Below are 18,605 nucleotides of genomic sequence, written 5' to 3'. Positions count from 1 at the left end.
TGCACCAGCTGAAGCCTCCGAGTGGTCCTCAAGGGCAGCCCCATGTAGAGAGTGTTGCAGTAGTCTAAACTGCTTGAATTGAATTTCAAGAGAAGAAACAGCAGAAAAGGGCTTTTCCTAATACCATAGCACCCAGTTACAGTAAAATGTCCATATTGCCAGCCGTGCTAGCTGGGGATGATGGAAATTCTAGTTCAGTACATCTCAGTTGGAGAAGACAAAGGAAAAAGCTTCAAAGTGCAGAGGTGACTAATGGCTCAACAGACCTTTGAAACAAAAATGAATGGAGATGGAGATGGAAATCTTCAGGTGTTTTTTTTTTTTGGAAGATGGACAGTTAAATAAAAGGCAGACAGTTTGCACTATTCAGAAGGGCTGAATACAAGCAGGGTCAAAATATTCAATTAGGAAATGTCAAAAAGGGTGCGTTTTGGCTTAAGCAAGCCTGATTGGCCTACTTTATATAGCTAGCTAAATAAATCACCTGGTTAGCAGAAAGTAGCTAGAAACACTGATTTCTACCTTGCTTTTGATCAGACTATGACCCAGATTCTAACTGAAAGGAGAAAAGGAATGAAAGAATACCTCAGACTTTTAAATGCTAACTCATTCTTTTCTCAAATAGTTTAATAAATAGTTTCCCAGTTTAAAAGTAATTCTAAATTCAGTATGTGCATGCTATTACTGCCAAGAAAGTATGCCTGCAATTCTATGCACAATTAAATAAGAAAAAAAATCCTACACTTAATTGGATTTATTCCTAGTATATTGCAAAGCATAGAACTATTGATTAGAACCCTCCGGCTCCCAGATTTTATTTCCTGAGTTACTACCTTGAATATAATAATGAAAGGAGCGACTCACTTTATTGTGATAAGACTCATAGTGATTATAATAATTATATAACAGTATTTATAACAATTATATTCAAAATCTACAAACACCAAACTATTTTCATCTAATTTGTGGCTATTTCCCCTTTAAACTACACCTGTGTTCAGATTACACATAAGAAAAGAGCTCAACGTGTTAAACCAAATTTAAAGTTTGTGTGAATGCAAGCCATATGTTACAAGTTGATAGGGAAATTAATTTAAAAACCTAAACTTCATTGTTTCCCCGGTAAAATAAAAATAAAAATACTGGCAACCTCAATATATCCAACTGGAGAATTCTTAGTCCTCTACCAAGAACTCTTCCCATGATTCAGGTTTTTTAAAAAAATAGAATTGAAAGTGCTTTGAATCCTACCTCCCAAAGGGGAGAAATATATAATTCCACAAAATGCTGTGTCTATTGGTAGTTCTGCTAATGAGGGATGTTTTACTGAGAAATCCCCATACTGTCTGCGATATGAACCTTCTATGAACCAGACCATGTGGTTTAATTATGTTTAAAATTTAACTCAGTGTGTGAACCTAAGCTTAGAGTATATCTAGTTTATTGCATTGATTTTTTTTAAAAAAATATTTATTACAACGGTTTTTATACCATCCAATTCAGAAATCCACTTGCTCTGTATCATTCTTTTACATTTCAATTCTGATATCAGACTATAGATTTACCACCCATTCTAGAGATTGTATTTCTGAAGAGGGTGATTTTCTTGCAGACTTTTCATTACTGAAACAAGGTAACAGCACTGCTAGCATTGATGATGTTACTTGGTTTGGGTAATGAAACACCTGCAGGAAAACAACCAAACTCAGAGAACACCAAGGACCCTACATCTCAAACCTGAGGTTCAAATATTCATTTTTACTGAAAAGGGTTAAGCAATCTGGCAAGCTCTGCATATTTGGAGCTTATCTAATGGAATCCCTTGCCAATAACCTTGCTACTTGTGATTAATTGGATTTGAAGACCAAAACATCTCAGGGGCATTAAGTTGCCTAGGCATTTTCTAGTGGCACTTGGCTAACAATTTAGCAATTTAAAACATATTTAGTATTTGAGAGGTTGTGGTTGTAGCAAATAGAAGATTGGCCTAGAATTGTACTAACCCAGAATCACATTCCTATTCAAGCAGGAAATTCACTAGTCATAATATCTTGGCCTGTTCTGATTCAGAAAATCATTTTTTGGTGAAGATAAAGAGGGGAAATCAAATATATCACCCTATTTTGACAGAGAAGTCAAAATATAAATATAAAATAAACAGGGAATAACAGGAAACATAACAACTGTTAAACATGTCTACATAAGGGATATTTTTTGAAAGCAAATTCTGAAGATTAACAATTCCTTATTTTTTAACCCTGAGTTGGAGAGGAAAAGAAGAAAACAATAGTAAGATCATTTCAGAAAAAAATAATTCATAATGTACTTATAATTATATGACACCAAATATTTTTTTAAAATCCCAATTTAGCCCAAAACCTTGGGATTTCCTCAAGAAATGTGCTGCAGACTAATACTTTCTAACTTAGCAATGCAGGTCTTGGAAAAGAATCATGCAGACAATGTTTTTCCCTGTGACACTCTGTGGAAGTGAAAGTTAGTCTCTGAAGAAGCAGGATATACGTTGTATTGACCTTTCTGAACTTTCATGCTGGAGAAGAGTCTTGAGAATACCAAGAATAACTAAGAAAACAAAACAAAGAAAAAAGAATCTCTGAACAAATCAATCCAGGATTCCCATTCAAGACTCAAATTATCTTACTTCAGACACAATATATGAAGATTTAGCTCTCTAGAGAAGATTTTGATGCTGGGAAAGGTGGAAAGAAAGAGAAGAAGAGGACAGTCAGCAACAAGATGGATTGACTCAGTTACCACGGTGATGGGTGCACTTTTGGAAGACTGAAGGACAGAACCTTCTGAAGACCTTTATGTGGTTACTAAGAGTTGACATTGACTCTTATATATAAACTATATATGCATGCCTGCATCCCTCCATCTATCTATCTATCCATCTATCTATCTATCCATCTATCCATTCATCCATCTCAAGAATTTCTAGCTTAGTCTCTTAGCTTAGACCTTTTCAATATCAGCAAAAACCAACTATAAAAGACATTGTGCTGTTGACCAGGTTTGCCTAGTATACACAGACACAGTAATCAGAAAGTTTTGGAATATCACTTTCCTCTGTTTAAATGTGATATATTAATGTACTTCAAAGGACAAGATAAAATATACACGAGACCTTCAGAATATACTGAAGAACGGACATTTGTATTTCCTAACATGCTAGCATTAGCATTTCAGCTGGATTCTTGTTTATAAGATTTCCCAACCATTATTTCACCTTCTGCTAAATAACTATAATTAAGGACAAAATAGAATAGAATGGAATAGAATAGAATAGAATAGAATAGAATAGAATAGAATAGAATAGAATAGAATAGAATAGAATAGAATAGAATAGAATAGAATAGATAAGCTTTGTTATTTTTTATTGTGGGCACACTGGCACAGATTAAAAATTAAATTCTGTTGCTTGCTCTCAAAAGTGTACACATATATAACACACATATAAACATGCTATATACAACATATGTATATACCCAGTGCTTTTTTTTCAAAATAAAAAGGTGCCGGAACTCACACATGTCATACAACCTTCCTTGCCTACCCTACAAGGTTCCATCCAAAAAAGGTGCCAGAACTCTGTTCTGGGCATTCTATGACAAAAAAGCCCTGTATATACCAACACCCTTACATATAAATACATATAAATATTAATCACTGTCTATCTTGAATACATAGCAGAAGGAGAAAGGTTGAGAGTACACAAGGTTGATACTGTACGGAACAAAATTGTGACTGAATCTGAATAGTATTCCTTGTTAAGGTTTGGAGAGAGAGAGAGAGAGAGAGAGAGAGAGAGAGAGAGAGAGAGAGAGAGAGAGAGGGAGGGAGAGAAGGAGAGAGAGACAGACAGAGAATGAGAGAGAGAGAGATTGGTCATCATGCAAATCCTGGACATCAGTAAAGCCTTTGAGAAGGTTTTACTGTTATTAGCACTTTGCAAATTTATGTATTCAAAATGCTGGTTAAAATATTATTTGCTAATCAAGGTTATCCTCAAAACCCAGAGGATTTGATATCAAAATAATTTACTGCAAACCTTAACTTGGTGTTGTTAAGAGTTAATAAATATAGAAGGCATGTTTCTGAAAAGCACAAGGCTAAATCTGAGTCTGCTGCTGTGGGTTGTGTTTATTTTCCAAACAGCCCGTTCTCATTGTGTTACATCACAAGAAAATCTTGAGATTGGAAGGATTTCTAAAGCACCTGGGGCCTGTGGAGTTGAAGAGGCTAAGATGCAGAAATGGCTGTTTGGAAAGCCAAAAAAGACAAAAAAAGAAAGAAAGAAAAAAGGAAAAAGGGAGCCAAGGAAAAGAAATCTGAAATTAAAGAAAAAAGAAATGTGTTGAGAATATAACCAGCTATATGTCTTTTTCTTAGCTATTTTGTACCATTAAACCTTTATGTATTATTCTATATAATCAAATACAGAAATAAATGCTATCAATAAGTATTTTTATTACATCAAGAGCAGTAATTGTCTGTTGGCTTGCAAGGAGAAAGGAAATTGTAAAAAGAGACATAAAGACTGTACAGAAATTGAATGAATTCTGCTATTCTTTACTACAGAAGGTCTTACTCTATAAAAAAAAGGTAAAGGTTCCCCCGCACATGTGTGCTAGTTGTTGCCAACTCTAGGGGGCGGTGCTCATCTCCATTTCAAAGCCAAAGAGCCAGCGCTTGTCCGAGGACGTCTCCGTGGTCATGTGGCCGGCATGACTAGATGCCAAAAATGCACGGAACGCTGTTACCTTCCCACCGTAGTGGTCCCTATTTTTCTACTTGCATTTTTACGTGCTTTCGAACTGCTAGGTTGGCAGAAGCTGGAACGAGTAACAGGCGCTCACTCTGTTACGCGGCACTTGGGATTCTACCCACCAAACTGCCAACCTTCTGATTGACAAGCTCAGCATCCTAACCCACTGAGCCACCGCGTCTTACTCTATAGCTTATACTAGAAGTTGGGAAATAGAGCTCTATTTACCTTTTTCCATAAGTCTAAGTCTTAAGTGTTATAATGAAAGACCAGATTGTGGACAGATATAGATACGGTTGCTAAGAGTTGATACTGACTTTATGACACAAAATCAAACAATCCATCAAACAATTTTGTTGGAGGGTTTCTTAGCTTAATAGTATTCAATATCAGTCAAAGTCAACTATAAAATGCATTGAGGTCTTCCACTGTCTGTTCAGCTTCCACTGTCAGTCATCTTAAAGTGGTTTTCTTGGCTTGTTTAATGTGTTGTATAGCACATACAACACATTATGGGTTACAGTGGGTTATTAGAGCTTACTGTTACATGTAAACCCAGACACAGTGGCTTCATTAAAAAAAACATAGTTGAGCAAATCATGGCTTAGCATATGTGAACATGCTAAGAATGATAGAAAAGTAGCTTGTAAACAATTAAAGAATGGAATAAAATAAAAAAGTAAATATAAATTTAAAGTACATGATCAGGATATTTGTATAGGGCTTCCTCAAAGTTTGGCCCTCAGAGACTACATTTTCCAAAATTTTCCATCATTTTCCCTCCAATCTGGGACTTCCAGATGTGAATGATAATGCATCACATTCCTATGAAAGCATGGCCCCTGCTATGTAACACACCTGGATGGCACCACAGTGCTTGATCAGAAGCTCCTAAGAGGCCACAGCCCATTTCACCCTTATCCATTCATACCCATTCTGTCTGTGACCTTGGGGATTCCAGGTGGATGCCGACTAATTTCATGTGGCAAAGTGGCAAACAGAGAAAACCCTCAATCACCTTTGCCAGTTTATTAATCTCAGTTAAAATGTAATTGGTTTCTGTTGGGTTATTTAATGGTCAATAACTAGGGCAGTTGAATAATTAAGGCATTTAATTATGAAGTATTTAAAAACCAATCTGTCTTGACCGGGCACAGTTAGAATCTCTTTCAATTTCTCTTGATCTGATGTAAAATTGCCAGAAATAAAGAAAGAGTGGAGCAGTTTTGCTTTGCTGTATAACATTTAATTACTAGCTGTCCTTTCATTTTTGACACAGAATTCAAGATTAATGAGATTAGTCAAGCTGACCTGGCGATTTAAACTCCTGCAAAAATTGAATGGAGTCCTAAACTGATTTCCTATTCAGCCAATTAAGTCAAACATTTTAAGGAACTATATAGCATCTATGGGACCTATGTGAATTAAGATGCAATTATATCTGTGGAATCATGAATCTGATTTAGTAAATCAGGTGGATTCAACTAGGAAATGAAATGAAATGAAATGAAATGAAATGAAATGAATTTGGACATGTTAACTACTGTACAATTTGAATTTCCAAACTGAATAACTGATTCAACCTCATATCATTTATCTGACTTGGACTCTTGATTCAGTCCAGAAAAGTGAGTTTTGGCCATGTTCTAAATCCTATGGAATCAACAAATCAATTCAGTGACATTTGTTTTTAGGCCACTGAATTGATAGCTGGCTTTTTTTCTTTCAGAATGTCAGATTTTGTCAGGTCACAAGAAACCAAGAAAAACAAGTGGAAATACTTCTGACCAGTTTCCTTTATTTTTCCTCCCCTATAGACAGAATCTAAAGCAACTATTTGCATCACTATAGATATAAGAATGGCTAGGGAGGATCCTGCTTAATTCTTTTTCTACTGACCAAATTATTTAAGTTTCACTCCCTCTTTGCCATCTGGAATGCAGCACCTCCCTTCTGGAAATTCAGACTACATTCCATCTCAGATTTGGAAAAGCAATGAAACCACTGCAAATCAAATTTTAAACTAATATTTCTACATCCCTAAGCATTTACTTGAAATGAAGTTTATATTTGTTATTGTTTTTCAACTAATTTACTTTTAAAAGTAAACTTAGTTTTGGATTTTATTGAGAGGAAAAACTAGATGAAAATACCTGCACAGAATAATTCTAAAGTTCTCTTCTTCTACTATTTGTCTGCATAAACAAGGAAGCAACAGGGTGAAATGAGTCTCATTCCTGTCATTTTGTATGACATAAGCAGCAATTTGTTTACAGTTCCTATTAATCTGATCAATGTGATCTTATTTTCTTAATACGTTTATGTTTTGTTCTACTTTTTGTAAAACACATCACACCTTGACCATAATAATTTTATAAGTAAACTTTTATGGGTTTTATTGTGGTTTTTGTCTCCAGTTTCACATATTTTCTTTCTGTTTTCGAACTAGTCTCTGATTGTAATAAAAATCTAGGTGTTTTTTTTAATATAATTTAGGTAAGAACCACCAAAGTGGCATAAATGGTCATCTTTCAACTGATGCAGAATGATGGTGAAAACTACGCAGAGAGTAAAGTTTATCTCTGCTGGGAAACTCACAAAACTTTAGGATTCTTAGGTTTGTTACTTCTGTGCTGCTTTTCTAGGGGTCAATAAAATCAAGATGTATGCTAAGAAAGCCAACAGTGAAGAAACACAAACAAGGGCAGCACTTAAGCTTAGAGGCAAGTATACAACAAATTAAATGGCACCAAAAACCGTGAAAAAGCACATAAAAGCCAACATTTTAGAAACAATGTTTGCAGTCTTGTTAATCATCAGGAAGTATGCAATGACTGAGCCAGAGACTTTTCAGTTGAGAAACGTTTGCACATCTCTGTACTAAAGACCTTTTGACATTTGCTACTAAACTTAACAACACAGAAGTCTGATGGACAATTTCTCATTTTTTCACCCAGCAGAAAGCAATAATAATAATAATAATAATAAATCCCTGTAATAATTTCTTAAGAGCAGAACTTCCCTTAAAATGCTTCTGGAAAAGCTTAATTCTAACAGAACAATCCTTGGGTATTTCATAACAAAATACTTTCTAGATCTCCACCCATGAACATCTGAAGTTCTTTTGTCCACTGAAAGATTTCTAAAGCTTCAAGTGAATGAAAACAAGTAGAAATACACTACAATCAAATACTCCTGACTGCTTGAGTAGCCATGACAGGCAATAGCCCCCAAGATTCCTCACCCTTGGCCATAACAGCTGAGGGTTCTGGAAGCTAAAGTTTCATGAATTCCTCACATCTATTCCACTGTTGCAGGACATTGTCTTGTACTGCAGACATGGGTTATAAAATGCTTTACTTTTTCAGATTGATTAAGGGCTGGAAGCTCAAACACCAAGCCCTTGAATTAAAGTTGGAGACAAGCTGGTAACATATTTGAGGAAAAAAATCTGAGGCAATATAAACTGTTCTGTGTTTATCAGCAAAAATTCAACAGCTTTCAAAATAAATGCCCATTGAAATAATTTACAGCTGATAAGGATTCCTTTTTCTCTTTTAAAAAGATAGATTAAGCAAACAGAATTATGGGTACATATGCAATGTTATAGACTTTTAATAGCATTTTTATTAATTTACTAATTGCTGATTGTTAATGTTTGTATGACTTTCTGTTCACTGTGTCTTAATCCTGTCTTCATTATTTTATTTTATCTGTAGCAAAGAAAGAATCTCATTACCTTTCTTTGCTTCCCTTGTTTAATGAGGTTTAAATTAGTTTTAGCTGACTTCTACTTTGTTTAATTGCCTATTTGTTCACTATAACCTTGATAGACAAGAGGATACTGTTACTTAGCATCTCAGGTTTGGCTTTCTTTCAACACACACCAGGCTTTGTCTGATCAGTACTAAAATTAAGACAGACTGTCTCAAATGCGTTAGAAATTCTTGTTACATTTTATTGATAGACTGACTATTCTTGTTCTTTTGACCGGCTTATGCATAGCATCTCTGTGCCTCTCTTTTAATTTTTTTCTCAGCATGCAGTTACAGCTTCTGGCTTATAAAATAGTGGTCATAATCTATTGGAAGGTTAATGAAGATTAAGCCCAGGATCACTTCTACATCTGTAGTGTTTAACTGAGACAATTAAATGACAGGGACTCTAACATAATGGCTATTGCATTACCGGTATATAACCAAACCCCACATTTTCTTAGTCCAAACAGTACAGTCTTCTTACTTGAGGCAATTTTTCTTCTGTCCTTCTCTCCAATTTAGGTTTTCAATAATCACCAGTAGCTCACAGCATCTCTGAAGATGACAGATCTGTCATTTTTTACTCTATGTCTTTTTGTCTCTGTGTCTGGTATACTACCTCTGGACAGTGAACTTCAATTTACCTGTTGCATCTAATAGCCAAACCAGGTTGCAAAGTTAGAAGGCAATAAGGCAAATGTTGGAGAAAGCTCAGTGTTTGCTGTCTTCCATGGTGTCTAAAGACAATCTCCCCATCTCAGAACTGCTAGTTTCATTTCACTATGTGAGAAAAAACCATTCCAAGAAGGCCTCTGCTTCTCCTTGGGTCCCTCCACTTCCATACTTGGTTCCCCAAATCTAGTGCTTTGAAGATAACAGAATAGCACAGTTAGAAGAGATCTTTGAGTTCTTCCAGTCTAACCCTTGTTCAAGCAGGATACTCTACACCATTTCAGACAAAATTCCCACAACTTCTAGAGGCAAGGCGTTCCTTTGATTAATTGTTCTCACTGTCAGGAAATTTGTCCTTATTTCTAAGCTGGATCTCTCTCTGATAGGCTTCCAACAGATGAGATGTTACATGTCATGTCATCCCAAGCTAGCAAGTCTGTTGGATTCAAGATAATATTCTCCATTGCTTTTCACCCACTGAAGTAATTAGTCCACTAAAAGGGAATGTGTGCCCAAATCCCAATGGCTGGAATGACTTTTGGAATTATATTTAAATTATTTTTACTGCCTGAACATTTTCATCCACCAGATCATTTCACATGGTTCATTCCTCACTTTGGCAAGTGAACGTTCCTTTTGAATCTTCCTCATTCCCTGAAAAAAAACACGACTTTGAATACATACTAATTTTTCCTCTCAAAGACAGGAAGGTTGTTTCTTTCCCTATATCTATATTGAAAGACATGCTAACATTTAGTTATTCATTTCACCTATTTGATCTATAGATCATTTAGTGGGTCTTCCATGGTCCATCTCAGTCCCCAATTTAAATTGCAATGAAGAACATATAGAAATACTTACACTTGTTGGGTGCAAGAGTGGCAATGGAAGCAGCAAAAGTGGAATTAAAACAACCAGTAGTAGGTTTCTGGCCCAGAGAAATTCCTTGGCTACTGTCATCGCACACTGCATATTGTTAGCTTGTTGGTTTTCTGATGAATATTCCCAAATGGACTCTTCCGGCCAATGGTTTCTTCTTTCCCACTGGAGAATGTCCTTCCTTCAAAGATACCTCATTCAATGCATTAAGAGGCTTGTGATTTTTAGGTAGGGCCGACTAATGGTTCTTCACAACTATCACACTGTAAGTACCTGAAGAACATAGTGCTCCTTGGCTTTTGGGTGATCAGGAAAATCTCCAGGCTACTTCCTTGGTGCAGAATGTCTTTCCCCCTTCCATCACTATTTTAAAGGAATGCAAATTGCACCTACAAAGATACAACTGCTTTGTTCCCCAATCACACACTGCCAGGGGTGCCCCAACTGGGTATTCACCCTGCTAATTAAAACTTAGAAGAAAACTCACAGTTCTTCAGATTTTCTTCCTCCTCTTTCTCCCTTGTGATCTGTTGTGTTTTTTTCCTTTCTTAACTGCTTAGGGATTAGCTTTCTGTTACTTTCTTTTTCAACCCCCACTGCTAGGAATTTCACAGCAATTCTTGCAAAGATTACCTTGACTTTCAGAGAAAAACCTGAGTCTCAGCCTACCACAGCTCACCAACACGCGAGGTGGAAGAGTCTTTTCCCCTTTAGGCAAAACTTAAGAAGCTTTCTGGGAAAGAAATCAATGTCTTACTGTAGAAAAGGCTATTCCCACTCAACCACCCTGCAGCTTCTCTAGCTCCAGCCCCAGAGGCTGGACAGTGTGGCAATTTCAAGGCCAGATAGCTGCTGTGAAAATATGAATCCCTGTTGTCCGTATGAAATAATTCATTGATTTCCTTCTCTTTCCTCCCAGCACCTTTGTTTCTGAAGAATGCATATACAGTATTTGAGGCATTTACACTAAAGCAGGGGTGTCAAACTCAATTTCATTGAGGGCCGCATCAGCATTGCGGTTGCCCTCAGGGGGCCGGGTGGGTATGGCCTGTGTGGCTGTGGCTTACTGGCTGGGCGTGGCTAAAGTACGTATGGCCTACTGGCTGGGCATGGCCAGCTCTACATCGTTCGCATCAAGGGTGCCTATGGGGGCCTGGGCAGGAGTGGGACAGATCTGAGGGTCTCTGGCAGAAGGAGGGTCTCTGGGCCGGGGCCAAGGCAGTAGGGGCCGTTTCCTCACTGTTTCCAGGATGGCTTCGTGGGCTGCATGAAACCACTTCGTGGGCCGGATCTGGGCCCCGGGCCTTGAGTTTGACATGTCTGCACTAAATGGTAGAAGCTATTCAAATGTGGTGGATAAATTCAGTGTTGGATTCCAGCAGTATATGATAATAATAGAATAGAATAGAATAGAATAGAATAGAATAGAATAGAATAGAATAGAATAGAATAGAATAGAATAGAATAGAATAGAATAGAATAGAATAGAATAGAATAGAATAGAATAGAATACTTTATTTGGCCAAGTGTGATTAGACACACAAGGAATTTGTCTCCAATGCAGAAGCTCTCAGTGTACATACAAACAACAAAGTAATATAATCCCAAGACACCAATAAGAGAAAATAGTAGGAAAGATGAGAAGGATAATAGTAATACAGCCATACTACATGGGTAAATATCCTTAGGCATAAGACAGTGCTATGGAATTAGGTGTAGTGTACATGCAAAGCAACAGAGTAACAATAATCATAATAATGATACCAATAAGAGGGGGGCAGTAGAGAAGATGAAAAGGATAATAATATACAGCCATACAACATGGGTGAATATGCTTAGACGTAAGACAGCACTGTGAAAATTAAGCATTCAGCAGAGTGATGGCATGAGGGGAAAAAACTATCCCTGTATCTAGTTGTTTTGGTATGTAATGCCCTATAGCAGCGTCCTGAGGGGAGGAGTTGAAACCGTTTATGTCCAGGATGTGAGGGGTCCGAAGATATTTTCTCAGCCCTTCTTTTGACCTATGCAATATACAGGTCTTCTATGGAAGGCAGGGTAGTTGTAATTTTCTTTCTGCAGCCTTAACTATCCATTGGAGTCTGTACTTTGCTGTACCAAACCAGACAGTTATAGAAGTACAAATGATAGTTTCAGTAATTCCTCTTTAGAATTGTATCAACAGCTTCTGAGGCATCCAATGCTGGATTCCAGCAGTATATGGATCGATGCTCTTGTAGCTTCTCACAATCTTACACAATTCCAGGAATTTCTCACCACCCCGATCGGGGTTAGAGGAAACGTGTGACCAGGCACAGCTTGACTTTGCATTAAGTTCTGCTGGTGTGATCACATTTCCAAGTCATGTGGATGCTGTACTATATTTTTCTTGGTGGGTCTCCAACTCTGAGTTTAGCTGTATGACATGCAGAAAGGCATTTTTTAACTATCACCAGACTGGAGATGTTAACTACTGTGTCATGCTACTTCTCTGCTTTCATTATGGGGTAACATAAAAGTCCTGTTTGCTGTAGTAATATCAAGAATTAAAAGAGCCTTGTAAGGACTTGTTCACAAACAAAAGGAAAAAAAAACCCCTTTGGTAACAAGAGAAAATGTGGCACTCTAACATAGAACATCTGTTAAAACAGAGGTCCCCTTGTCCACTTTATGACTTGTGGACTTCAACTCCCAGAATTCCTCAGCCAGCCATGAAGTCCACAAATCATAAAGTGGACAAGGTTGGGGACCCATATGTTAAAATATTCAAAAATGGCAGCCATTTTGAGTTTACAGTATATGGCGAGCTTGATAGCTTGGTGAAAACATGGCACATGAGAATGGTGCCACATAGGCAGTCTTTACAGGGCCAGCTAATTAAGGGCAACTGATTTTTTAAAGTACAGTCTAACCATGGACTCCTTGATGAAAGCAAAACTCTCACGCCATAGGAAAGGAAAAGATACATTTATGGTTGGAGAAGATGATTAAAAAACAAATAGAATTTAAACCAGAATTGTTTCTCTTAGGAATGATAGGCCCCAACTATGACAAGGAGAGTGGATACTTAATGTTACATGTATTGACAGCAGCGAGAATTATGTATGGCCAATACTGGAAAAATGAAAAGTTACCAACTGAAGAAGTATTAATTAAGAAAATATTGGATAAGGCCATTGAGGGTCAAGTCCATGGTTGTTATACATGCCAGCAATCTAGGCCTGAAATGCCACAAGCTACAGTTCACAGGTGGGAGGAAACGCACACTCCCTGGTCTAGGATTCAATAGACTACGCTGGGCCTTTTCAGGGGCAGCTCTTCCTGATAGTGGATAGCCACTCAAAATGGCTGGAAGTAATTCCAGTTGCTAACATGACTACTGCTAGGACTATCCAGGTGCTGAGAAAACTCTTTGCAACACATGGGTTGCCAGATGTCTTAGTTTCAGACAATGGGGCCCAATTCACTGCTGCTGAATTTCAGGTTTCCTTAGAGCTAATCTCATCAGACGTGCAATGTCTGCACCTTTTCATCCATCTTCTAATGGTCAAGCTGAATGCATGGTGAGGACAACAAAGGAGGCACTCAAGCGCATTGTCACAGGTGACTGGCATCACAGATTGGCAGATTTTTTTTACTCTGCCAGCATTCTATGCCCTGCATGGCCACAGGTAAAACTCCTGCAGAACTATGTTGGGGGAGGCGTTTGATTACTAAACTGGACAGGTTGCATCCAGATAGAGTGGCAACAGAAACCTCTCGACCAAAACCGCCGAGGGGGCTGCACATGGGTGATTGGGTTTGGGCCAGAAACTATGGTCAGGGGAATTTGTGGGTTCCTGGTCAAATCACTAAGGCATCTGGACCCCTATCTTATGAAGTGGGGTTGGAGGGAGGGTGTGTTGTCAGAAGACACATTGTTCAGCTCAGGAAAAGGTTTCCAGAATGGCCACTAAGCGAGGACTGCATCATAAGTCCCTCCCAAGTTCCTCAAACTTGCGGCCAAGCCAGCCCTCACATGGACTACCAGGACTTTTCCTTCTCAGTGGAGATGGAACCAGAGGGAGAACCAGGGACCTTGGGGGTGCAACATGGACCCTTTGATGAAGCACGCCAACCAAACTTCAACAATTGCTGTGCCTACTCTGCCGAACAGACTGACTCTGGGGTGGGCCAACCTGGTGAGGCCAGCCAGAGTGTTTCAAATCCCCTTGACTCAGAAGCACAAAGGGACACAAATCTACCCAGCCCACTGGGTAAGCTGGTAGACCACAAAGTGATGGGAACTCTGAGACATTCCTCTAGGGCATACAAGCCTCCTTCGTACCTTTCAGATTACATTGTATAATAAAGAGATATATATTGTTGTAAAACCTGTTGCCACTAAACTACAGAAGCTAGTGTTTGTGTAACTGCCTATTACTGCAAATGGAAGCCTAATCATTTAGATGTTGTTTAATCTCATTGTATTCCACATTGATTTTTATTATTTTTATTATTATCACTTAACTTTATGTGTATTGATTAATAAGTCTTGACAACTGTCGAGACTAATTGTTGTTGTCATAGTCTGATCTAAGAGGGGAGGGGTGTTATGTAGTGGGCTCTTGTGATACACCACGTGGGTTGCTTGAGCAGCTAACGGCTCTCCAGGAACCTAGACTAACTGTCTCCTGTCCTGCAATTGGCTAGCCCCAGGCGGCAATGGTTGGTTCAAACCTATTGGCTGCCGCCTAGGGGCTAGACTATATATTGCGGCTGGTTGCAGCCCTTCCCTCAATACAGTTCCAGCAAGAAATAAAAGTATGAGTTATCCTGTACTCAGCCTCGCGTCTCATTCTTGCACCAAAGAACCCACTATTTAACAGTGCATAACAAAAAGTCAAAATGTCAGCTAAAAACAACCAACTTTGATCTAATTTAAAGGTTTACAATTAAGCTAGTTCTTTTCTCTCTCTTTCTCCCCCCCATTTGCTAGTCTTTTTACATATTTCCTCTAATAAATGAACCCAAAACCCAAATATATTTTGGAATCTGGCTGCTTTATTTCTTTCTCATGAAATTATTGGCTAAATAAAATAGAATGATTGCAATGCCATTGTTATATTTTGTAACTACTGACATTGTCCACAATAAAGGAGGCAGATGAAAACCAGAAAGCTGGTAAGACTTTATTTTACAAACTGGAAGTTCTGGACTGTAAAGAGTTATTTCTAAGTTCATTGTTCTACAGGGAGTTGCATAGTATTTTATGCTTTGTTTGCATATGTATTATTCAGAGAGCAAGCCTAGGCTCACTGTTAACTCAACAATACTTCATTTTGACTGTGGGAGAAGTCACATAGTGCTGTGAAATGTGGCTAAAAGTTTAGCTAAGGTCTTACTAAAAGGCTACCTTGTGAAAGATTCACAGGTTGTGTTGAGATGACATGATTAAATCTAAAATCTTGAGGACATGTGCTACCATCATCTCAGGGCATATATATTCTCTAACCTCCAAAACAGCCACCATTTTAGATTTTCAGAAAACAGACTCTTTTTTCTAATCTGCTACAAGCAAATGCAAGGTGATGGCCGCTTTATGTTCAAATTGCAATCGGTAAGCCTAAAACTCAATCAAAAAGTTGTACATAATCAAAGCCAGGCTTGCAGTGTGCATGTGCTTCTTAGCTTCCAGTGTCATGCAATGCAATAGAGCTGGAGGAGAGATCTACAGATCAGTGTTAACTCTGGTCAACATAGAATTTTTCAAAATTTCCCTATCAATTTTTTTTGCACATTGATTGTTGTATATTCATGATTCTGCACATTCAACAACTAACAGGAGTCACAAATGAGTGTTGGTGAACTGAATGTGTACCAGATGACTAGTGAAAGGGGGTAAACATCAAATTACTGTAGAAGAGCAAATACTGCCAATTGTCAGACTCTGACAAGGTCTTACACATCATCCTAACTAGGCAACTGCTGGATGCAATGAACAAGCAACTACAATAGATGCTCATGTAATGAACAAATCTTTATACTATAAAACAGCGCTGAACACAACATTGATTATCAATGGCTACTTCCAATAAACTACATCAAAAAAAAGCTTTTAACGGAACAGAATAACAGAGTTGGAAGGGACCTTGGAGATCTAGGTGAACCCTCTGCTCAAGCAGGAGACCCTATACCAGGGGAAGACAACCTCGGCTCTTTTATGACTCATGGACTTCAACTCCCAGGATTCCTGAGCCAGCATAGCTCTATACCATTTCAGACAAATGATTGTCCAATCTCTTCTTAAAAGTCTCCAATGATGGGGCACTCGCAACTTCTGAAGGCAAGCTGTTCCACTGATTAATTGTTCTCACTGACAGGAAATTTCTCCTTAGCTCTAGGTTGCTTCTCTTTTTGATTATTTTCCATCCATTGTTTCTTGTCTTGCCTTCTGGTGCTTTGGAAAATAGGTTGACCCCCTCTTCTTTGTGGCATTCCCTCAAATATACTGCTATCATGTAACAGGAAGGAAGGAAGGAAGGAAGGAAGGAAGGAAGGAAGGAAGGAAGGAAGGAAGGAAGGAAGGAAGGAAGGAAGGAAACTTTGAGGCTATTGGCTGGTAGTTAGATTGTCCCAACAACAATGGCTGAATCTACTCAGAAGATTCCATTGCCTTTCTTCCCTTGGTAAAGCATAACCTGCTTTACTGTGGGGGTCACATATAGTACATTCATGGTAATAGAACAGCTGTTCCCCAAGAAAGAAATTGCTTCAGCAATAAATAGGATCCAGCCTAGTTTTATAAATAAAGTTTTTGTTCTTTCTTTCCTGGTTTCTCATCAATAAAACTCAGTTATATAATATATTACTGGCCTCAGCACTGTGTCTAATTATGCATCTTAATATGGTAGCACTTTTCCCGACTAACGTATTTTTATCAAAAAGTATAAGCTTTTCTGAGCAGCAGCTCACTTCATCAGATGCATAGAGTGGGCAGACAGTCACAGGAGTTAAACTGGAGTGAGATGGGAGGGAAAGAAGGGAGGAGAAGAGGAATTAGCTATGCAGATACAGTTTTCATGTAAGAGAAGTTACAATTACCTTATTAATTACAATTAATAATTGCACGGTGCATATCTGGCATACAGTTATTTTTCATCATGAGATTTTGAAGATGGTCTTAAATGGGAAGATGGGGCTGGTCAAAGAATTTTAGCATCTCCAGTACTATAATATTCTTGATTGGGACGTTTCAGTAAGTGGAGGTATGCTAAAGGCTAAACACTTCCTCTGATTCTTTTTTTACAGCATGAAGGAATATGATCAAATATTCCATTGTCATCTCACTTAGCTTAGAGTGGTCCTGCTGGAAACAAGAGAAGGAAGAGATCCCAATATAGATAGTCCTCAACTTCAAAGCAGTTGTTAAGTGAATTTTATGACTTTTTTTGTCATGATTGTTATTAATTGAATCACATGGTCATTAAATGCAGTGCTTTTTTTGTAAAAGAAAAAGGTGCCGGAACTCACACATGTCATACAACCCGCCTTGCCTACCCTACAAGGTTCCATCCAAAAAAGGTGCTGGAACTCCGTTCTGAGCGTTCTATGAGAAAAAAAGCCCTGATTAAATGAATCTGGAAGTCAGCTCGGAAGGTCATAAATGGAGATCGCATGACCAAGGGACATTGTGATGTTTGCGAGTGTGAGGATTATCTGTAAGTCACTTTTTTCAGTGCCATTATAATTTCAACCAGTCACTAAACAAATGGTTGCAAGTTAGACAATTCTTCTAAGTCTCTATATCTTAAACCATGACTCCCATTTTGCAAGTAAGGATTTTTTAAATCTTTCTTGCATCATGAAAGAAAATCAGATAACTCAGTCTCACTCTCACTCTCCACCTTCCCTTATTCTGACTATTGCCATCTGCTGACAATTTCTGCTCAGTGAGGCTGGCTCATAAACTTTGAAGAATCTTCACCTCATCTTCACCACTAAGATAGCAGGGGGTTGGACTAGATGACCTCCAACGTCCCTTCCAACTTTATATTATTATTATTATTATTATTATTATTATTATTATTATTATTATTATTATTATTATTATTATTATTATTATAAATTGGATAATTCTGAGGCTCTTCTTTATTAAGCTGCCATTGTTTAACAACTCTGCCACTAAGGCTTTCTCCTGCTTCACATTATTAGACAGATCCCTGAAACAATTTGCATTCATGAACAGATGACTTTACTTCTACAGTAAAGGACATCATGCAGCTTTCCAAGACTTAGTCAGAATATATGGTTTTGTGGATGCTGGCCTTCGTAAATGCCAGTAACTAGTGTTTGAGATTCACTTATAACTGTCCACAGCATTGGAAGGATATTCTTATAAAGAATTAATGACAATTGGGCTGTTATACCAAATGTGTCTCATGTAGTCTCCTTCCCCTTTCTTCTCTGATCCTTGTGGTCACTTTTCTCTTTCTACACAGCTTTGTAAACGGCTATCCCAAGAAAAA

General features: G+C 37.9%; 1 protein-coding gene across 1 annotated transcript in view; it reads right to left on the bottom strand.

Moving 5' to 3' along the window:
• The window catches only part of SLC13A4 (solute carrier family 13 member 4), a gene marked incomplete at both ends in the record, with an annotated part of 37,233 nt that extends 27,054 nt beyond the window's left edge, over positions 1 to 10,179 (bottom strand). The window contains one exon of the mRNA XM_083365385.1: positions 10,081 to 10,179. Coding sequence (XP_083221511.1) covers positions 10,081 to 10,179 — 99 coding nt within the window. The remainder of the gene's footprint in view (positions 1 to 10,080) is intronic.
• Positions 10,180 to 18,605: the final 8,426 nt, after the last annotated feature.

The sequence above is a fragment of the Vipera ursinii genome (assembly GCF_947247035.1).
Source record: "Vipera ursinii genome assembly, chromosome: 6".
NCBI classification, from domain to species: Eukaryota; Metazoa; Chordata; class Lepidosauria; order Squamata; family Viperidae; genus Vipera; species Vipera ursinii.
Note: the sequence above shows the minus strand (reverse complement) of the source record. Positions and strands in the feature narration are given on the sequence as shown.